The sequence below is a fragment of the Aptenodytes forsteri genome, unplaced genomic scaffold, assembly GCF_000699145.1.
Source record: "Aptenodytes forsteri isolate BGI_AS27 unplaced genomic scaffold, ASM69914v1 Scaffold66, whole genome shotgun sequence".
Taxonomy (NCBI): domain Eukaryota; kingdom Metazoa; phylum Chordata; class Aves; order Sphenisciformes; family Spheniscidae; genus Aptenodytes; species Aptenodytes forsteri.
The window spans coordinates 2,274,295-2,282,548 of NW_008795131.1; the positions used below are offsets into that span (position 1 = coordinate 2,274,295).

General features: G+C 39.9%; 1 protein-coding gene across 1 annotated transcript in view; it reads left to right on the forward strand.

Annotated features, from left to right (window-relative positions):
• The first annotated feature begins 7,267 nt into the window (after positions 1–7,267).
• Positions 7,268–8,254, forward strand: part of PPM1E (protein phosphatase, Mg2+/Mn2+ dependent 1E) — a 73,632-nt gene continuing 72,645 nt past the window's right edge. The window contains exon 1 of the mRNA XM_009278344.2: positions 7,268–7,323. Within this exon, the coding sequence (XP_009276619.1) occupies positions 7,268–7,323 (56 nt within the window). The remainder of the gene's footprint in view (positions 7,324–8,254) is intronic.

The window sequence follows — 8,254 nt, forward strand, 5'->3', positions numbered from 1 at the left end:
TCAAAATAAAAAAATTGCGTAGTTACTGGTTAACAGTGGGAGTTACAAAACGCCCAAAGGAAGTATTGGAGGCTCTCTACGCTGAGGGTTTTTTTTTTTTTTCATATTGAAGCTATTATAAAAATCAGCTCTGCAGACCAGAACTAGAGAGAAGGATCTGTTGGCAGAGACAAAATTAGATTAAATGAGCCAGATTTCATTCTCATCTGCTGGAGACAAGGAAGCTGTTCCAGGCTTAGAATTGCGTATAAAGAAAGAATTTGACCGTTGCCTCACCAATAAATCTTCCGTGGCAAGTTGATATTTTCTTACATGTGCCTGGAATTCTCTTGCATTTCACAGCATCAGTGCACAATAGCGAGTGGCATGACAGAATTTTACGACTGCACAAAAAGTAAGATTCTAACTAGCCAATGTCATGGCACGGAATCAAAAATAAAATAGGTTGTTTGATTTGCTGCTTAAGTCCCAGTTTTCTGAAAGCCAAGAGCTTTAACTGTCATGCTGAGTTTAGAATTATTCCATTTTGTAGGGTTGACATTTACTTGTGGTGTAGGAACCTACTTCGTCACCACAACAAAAATACAGTATCTACCACAGGGCTTGGCAACAGGAAAACATTGTGGTCACAGTGTACTTCTTCTCAAGCCCAGAATCCTGCTTTGAAACTCTTTAGTTTGGACAGGGATAATAATTTATTTCTTCCTGATTTTACGTGTTTTGCACCTTTTCCATTATGAAACACTGAGAAACCAACTAGCTTCCAACTGGAATAAATTTAAGAAAACACAGAGAAGAAATAGCTTAACTGAAGGTAAGAAGGTGTAGCCAAGGTTCAAGTTATGCAATCGAACAGTCTCGTATTGAAGTCAATTACAAACTGGTTGACTAATGTAGAAGGAGATTCAGCAGCTAACCTGAATGTTGAATACAGTGCCGAGAAAAGTACATTTGAAATATAACATCTATTTTTCTGTTGAATTTCAGTTACTGTTCCTTTAGTTATTTTGGGGGGACTAAATGTAGAATCAGATTTATTCTAAGGTATTTCATGGATTAACAATAAGGGTGAAATCCTTACTGCCTGCCTTTTTAACTCCACCCTTCTTGTGAACAAAAGAAGATATGTAAGTTGGAAGGACAAGTCATTGTGTTCCAGCTTCTCAGAAGAGATTGTCTTTACCACGCTTGGGATCGTAACTATTCAGAAAGGCACATTAAGCTGTATTATACTGTTTTAACACATGCTAATTCTATACGAAATATATTTGATTAAGTTTTGAAGTATGGTTTGATGCTTTCTTGTCCTAAGACAGAGTACCTTGAGGGAAATTGAATAAATAGAGCGCTTACATGCAGTAACACAAATATTACAACAGAGTACAAAAGGGAAGTAATACTTCTTATTACAGGATGAGAACCAGGGAGGTTAACCTGTGATTCCCAAACCAGTTCAAGCACAACGGCCCTGCTAAGAGTATGCACACCAGAGCCTGGCTGTAGGGGAACGAGCCACCGGCTGCTGGAGCTGGCAGTGTCTTAGGGCCGCCGAGCAGCCTGCCCAGCCCTCCTCCGCACCAGTCCTCCCCTCGACTCGAGGAACCGGTGCCAGCTGCTACCTGCTCCCGGGCTTCCCCTCTCCCTGGCTCCCCAGGCTGCACACTCAACATCTTGTGGCTTCTAGCCATAGAGTCATTTTGGATGACTAGGCTCAGGGGAGTTGGCTTCCCTTGGCTAGTGCAAGACTTCTGCATTCATGTTCTATACTGAAGAATGAAATCACTGGGAACTGGCCCCCTTCCCAGCACTGAATTTCACCCACAAATGCACCCACTATTAAACCGTAAGCTACTGTCTTGCTTCCCACAAGCAAACATTTGTACAATATGCACTATTTATTAGAGAGCCTAAGCTCTCACAGTTTTAACTATATCTATAGAAATAATAAATGGTATTAAAAGCAATAGTTCAATCACTATACAAGCAGTAAAAATGTTAGCTTATATGCTGAAAGGATGCATAGAAAAGTATGTATTTTACGAAGTCATTCTTCAAGAATTATAGCTAATACTGTTCATTTTATTACAAGAATTACTTGCCATTGATTTAAATGGAGCCAGAGAAGCATCAGGACATTAAAAAAAAAAAAATCACATTTCAGTTTCAATGAGAAGGGGGAATGTTTAAAATATAAAGTATCTAGCAATGTATATAGGAAGGTAAAAAGGAAACTCTACAGACCTCAATAAATGGTTCTAATTGGATCTGGATGCTTTCCTCAAAGCCTCTAAACATGCTGTTTGAATACTTGCTCAGTTTGGTATCTCACATTGCATTATTTTTGAGTTTTAAATTTATGACATGTATACTTCTAATACTGTAATTTATATCGTGTGAACCACTGCAATTGTAGCAACACAGTTACAACTACACTTACTTAGTGTTTCTTTTCATATTATATATGTTGCTAAAATAAAACATTTTGGACTAAAGTGCAAGTTGTCTCCTTAGCATGAAAATTATGCCTATAAAGTATAGCATGTCAATATGAGATTGTAACATAATTTGTAAAACCTTTTTTTACTATATAAGCTTACTACACATTTCACTGTACATGTTATGGAATACATCACATAAATGTAACTCTAAAAGTCATTTATTCATTCATTATTTTGTATAATTAACACCAATTTCTGTGGCTAAATCACAGAATTTGAGACTGTTCAAAGAAGTTAGCATCAGCTGCATACATACTTTAAAGTCTGTGAATCCTACCATTCTATTTTATCTGTACTCTTATAGCACATATATTACAATAATAATGGCCAGAGTCTGGACACAACAGTGGTTGGTTTCTGGTACTCATGTAAGTTGCTGATTTTTTTTTTTTTTAAGAGACATTTCTAAGTAGGTGACTGTAAAATTCAAGGTCTTGTGACTGGAGCAGGATATCACAGAATCAGGAATCTAATCTACGGTAAGATGATGAACAAGTCATTTAAAGTAAGTCTGTGGAAGAACCAATATAATTTTTTAAATCCCACTAGGCACCTGCCTTAACAAGCCTGGCTTAAACTTTGCTCTCATTTTAGGATGAACTTCACCCTCCACCCCAAAAGGGCAGAATATGCACACACCGTTAAATCCTTAGAACAGAGTATAAATGGGATTTAAGTGGTACACTGTATTGTATTGTATTGCCTCCTCCAAGCAAAACCGAGCTTCAGGCTTAGGAATTCCAGTAGTGCTACATTCACACAGTATGGTACTGTGGGTCTTCAGCCTCAGGTGAAATGTGTTGTAAAATGGAAAGTACAGAGGAAGGGCCTGGCACAGTAACACTGCCAGCAAGCTCTGTTGTTTGCTGATATCCAGAAGGTCTGCACCCCTCATCTCTGTTTAGCAGTAAAAGGAAATTATGATAATGAAGACTGACTGATTGCTGAAGTGGATCAACCTTAACAAGAAGATATTGGACTCTGGTGCGCTCCTGCCTGCAGGATGATCTCATGATTTGACAACATCCAGACCACATTACTAAGTGTTATGTGGTCAGCTGTGTTTTGCTGAGGCAATCCCATGGGCACTAATCTACAGGCACACTTAAATCACTCAGTCAAAGGTTTTATGATGTAACAAATTTTGTCTTTGCCTTTGTGCCCTGGTTTCGGCTGGGATAGAGTTAATTTTCTTCCTAGTAGCTGGTACAGTGCTGTGTTTTGGATTTAGGATGAGAACAATGTTGATAACACCCCGATGTTTTAGTTGTTGCTGAGCGGTGCTTACACTAGTCAAGGACGTTTCAGCTTCCCGTGCTCCACCGACTGAGCAGGCTGGAGGTGCACAAGAAGCCGGGAGGGGGCACAGCCAGGACGGCTGCCCCAAGGACCATGACACTTTGTTAATGGGAAACAAGGTATGTTGTGCTGTATCTGTTTTGACAGTGTTCCAAACCTGTTTAGTCATTTTGAAGGGCTCAGCTTTTCATTAGTTCTTTCTTCCATACTTTTCTCCAACACATTTCCACATCTAACTAAATAGGCATGGACTAATATCCTCTTTATCACTATTGCTATTCAAAGAACTCCCTTTCCTAAACAGGGGTCTGAATGGAAGGCTGAAAATGGAATTGTCCTTTGGAATGGGATTGGAAACTTCCATGACAGCTGGAAGCGGGATTCAGGCCTGAAATCCTGTGTTTTGCAATGGATGTGGATATTTCAGAATAATCTTTGACTATTAAACTGGAAAAGCCGACTTGACCTCAAAACCCTTTCCTTTTAGAAAGGAAAAAAAAAAAGGCAAGAGAAAGAAATAGAGATAAGGACTTTGGTATTTAAGAACATCCTAATACAGTACTTATTATGGTAAAGGAGCCAGTAAAACTGTGGCAACAGAAGTTACTGTGCTTTTTAAAACTGCAGTTGAACAAAGACTGAACCTAAGAAAATGAACTGGAGCTTGATGCAGCTTGTCATCAACAGCCTTCTCACTGCATTCCTTTCAAATTCTTGCTGTTCTTACTCTTAAGCAATTGAAATTGTTTTAGTGAATTGAACAATAATTATCTCATTGAGTTTGAAGAGCTATAAAAGGAACGAACTTACATATATTCACATTCACAAAGTGGCTGATATTGATCATGTGAATACATACAAAGAATTTTAATCTCTTTCAACAGTGTATTGCAAGCATCATTTCATGTATTATCCCATATACAACACTACATGACATTCAACAGTAGATGTGCCTTCAAAACGAGAACAGCCAAAGGCTTGGAAATACTTGCTCTTCTGGTGGTTTCATCTGGCCAGGAAAATGGAATATAGCTTCTACAATTACTTCTGGTTTATTGCAAAAGCCCTACTTTTTAAAGAGATCACTATAGAAAGGCAATTTATTTACCATTGGGTTTTCCCATTATCTTCTTTTGTATGGTATTGGAGCGTACATCATAGGCATATTAAATAGTGTCAAATCATTCTTAATGCCCCTACATGTTTTCTACTTGTCAGTGTACAGGAATCACTTCCAAAGGTTACAAAAAATTGAAAAGCACTTATTTTTGCACTCCATACAATTCAGGTCACCTCCCCAAGGCCTGCTCAAATCCTGCTTATTTCTCACCGGCAAAATGAGAAAGAGGAAGACATCATTTTAAGGCTAAAATAAAACAGATTTCTTCCAACACAACACTGTAAAACCTTCTTAAAAAAAAAAAAGCAACATGATGAAGCTGGAAAGGATACAAACACCTGTGTTTCCTTCTCAAGTCAGGTGCCAGTCTTATCCTCTATTTGACAATATGTTGCAAACCAATGATTTCAGACTCAAAATTTTATGAATTGTGAGTTTATTCCATCCACCTAACTTCATCACATAGGAACCATTTATTCTGCTGCTACCCAGCAATCCAGAGAGCACTGAGGCATTCTAAATTTAGCTTCCAGAGTTACTGAACACTAAAAACATTTCATAATAGTACCAAACACGCCTCTCATAGATTAGTGCTTTACTTGATAATACATCGTATTTAGAGCTTCCTTTTCTGGACAGCAGTAAGTAACAGTGTCGCTACCTTCTGTGGTAATTGCCCACCCCACCGTCTCCACATAGCGAAGTGATAGCAGGTTCCTGGCTGCCTAACTCAGCCATACCACCCACAGCTACCATATGTTCCACATTGCAGGTTAATAAGAATGGGTTTTCACCTTTCCCTCCCAGAAACAAATGTCAGCATGGCTTAGAGCCATAAGCTCTTTATTTAATATTGAAGCAAAACAATACTAACTTGACCGTAGTGCCAAAACTTGACAAAGTATCCCGAATACAAAGTTCTACTCTATTTCATTTTAATTAGTGTCCTTTGCAATTAGACAAATGATGAAAAGCACATGGGGACTGCCAAGATGAATCAAGGACATCTGGTAACTTTAACATTTCAACATGAAACAGAGTAGCTGTTACTCTCAGATAGTCTTATGTGCTGTTTGAAACAACTGAAAAAATATACGATTAACAAAAATTTAGGAAAAAAGACTATCTAAATGCTTTTGAATCTTTTGTTGCATAGACTAAATTGCTGTTTGTCATACAACATGAATCTGATCATACATCTTGTTGAATTAGCTGTTACTTCCCTAAGATATTGTTATAATACGCATTTTTAGAATTGAGATCATATTACACTAAGATTAGCTGGATTATAGCTTCTTAGAAACTCCAACTGCCTCTGAATTACTAGTGAGAAACAACTAATCATGAACATAAAACTGCTTTTTTGATACTTGCATTGATATGCATTCTCTTGAGGCTTTGTGACTCACTGATGATGCAGGACACACAAACCTAAAAAAATAAAACCAAAATCCAGCAATGACATCATCAGCTGCAACTGTGAGCTCTCTCTTCAAAAAGAACTGCAATGTTTTTTACCCCTCAAACCCACCTGGCATTCCTAAATAAATGAATGTTAAATTGAAAATATATAAATGCTATACTGAAAAAAAAATACTTAAGAGATATTCTTTCAGGAGAAGCTATGCAATTTTCTGTCACTTTAATAGCTTTTGGCTGTTAGAGACTAAGACTAACTGTGACAATCACATTTTTAACTCTCATGGCTTTTACATATTCACAAGATTGCAATATGATCAGTCAATGCAGTTGCCGGAAATATTCAAAAATTAATCTGGCTCTGAAATAACAATTCACGAAACAGAAGACAGATTTACAGCAGCACCTGACATGCAGAGGTAATTACTACAATGCAGAGAACAACAGGTTTCAGCAAGCAACTGTCCTTGTTACAATCCATTAAAATCTGAGAATATTTTTGCATATGAGGCTTGTGATTTGGCCATTTTTCAAGGTACATCTGACATTAAGGATATCGTTCCCTCCCATGTGTACAAGCTATTTTAAATGTGTGGCAATTATACCCGTTCATTGTCGGTATTTATCGACCTGATAGCTCTGAAAATAGCTTTTCAGCAGCAATGAAGAAAACAAGCCAAAATGCCTTTCACAAATGAAAGACATTTATTAGACAGCAGTAGAATATCAACTACAGTTTGTCTCCCACTGACTGGCTCTAACTTTTAAGTTCCATTTGGTGCAACATCTTCAGCTACTTATGAACTCCCCTTTGCCAGAACATCAAATGTGCACGTATCATGTAATGTATCACTTATGAATTCATATGGCTATTCATATGCCGATCTTGAATGTAAATTAGTGTCAGAAGTTTTGTTGCCAAGTGTTGGAAATGGGTAAATATGACCCCAAAGCTCCCCTTCCCGGGAACGCGGAGTACGTGGAAAGGTAAGGGTTGGGGAGCTGGGGGCTCACAGCCCCACCGCCGCGGCAAGGGCGGGGAGCTCAGCCTGGGCCCCACACGACAGTCCCGCCAGGTCCCCCGCGGTGCGGGGCAGCCCGGGGCCGCACACGCTACACCACAGGGTTTCCGGAGAGGACATTTTTGCTGAAATACCGTCTGTTTAATTGCCGGTTTCCCTCACTCTAACCCACTCTGATTTCAAAACCACTCTTCAGAGACTCCGCCTGGCAGCCAGCCCGGGGCTGCCGGCTCCGCGGGGCAGCGACGTCCCCACACCACGAGGCGAGGCGAGGCCGGGCCGGGCCGAGCCGCCCCCCTGTTTCTGTTGGAATTACAAAACAAATAATTTAAAAATCGTTACGTCCTCAAAGCTTTATTTATAGAGCACAAATTTCTGGGTAAGTATGACCTGCCAATGTTTGCTTTTAAATGTTTTGTTTAGGATATGTTTATATAAAAGAGTAGAGAAAGAGCAAGAGACGTGAAAATCCAAAGTAGTGAATGATAATGCCGCTGTTTAATTACTTGAAAAGAAAAGCAAACTTTTCTGATGACCCAGAATAGACAACGGGATAATAAACTGAAGCCCTTCCCAAAGGGGGGTGGTGTGGTGGTGGAATCAAAACAACAAACCAAACCAACCTTTGGTATATAGCATTATAAATTGTGTCCTACATAAAAATGGCCTGGAGTTTAGAAATGAAATGACAGAAGGGAAAATATGATCTAGTTACTTTAACTTTATTGCAAGTACCGGTTGCTCCTGTGTAGCCTCGGGCCGGGCCCGCCCCCAGCCCCTGCCCCCCCCCGGGGGGGGGGGGGGGCGGGGCGGGGCCCGGCCCCCCCCCAGCCCCTGCCCCGCTTACCCTCCGGCCCCGTCTCGGCGGGGGGCGGGGAGCCGCGGGGGGGGGCGCC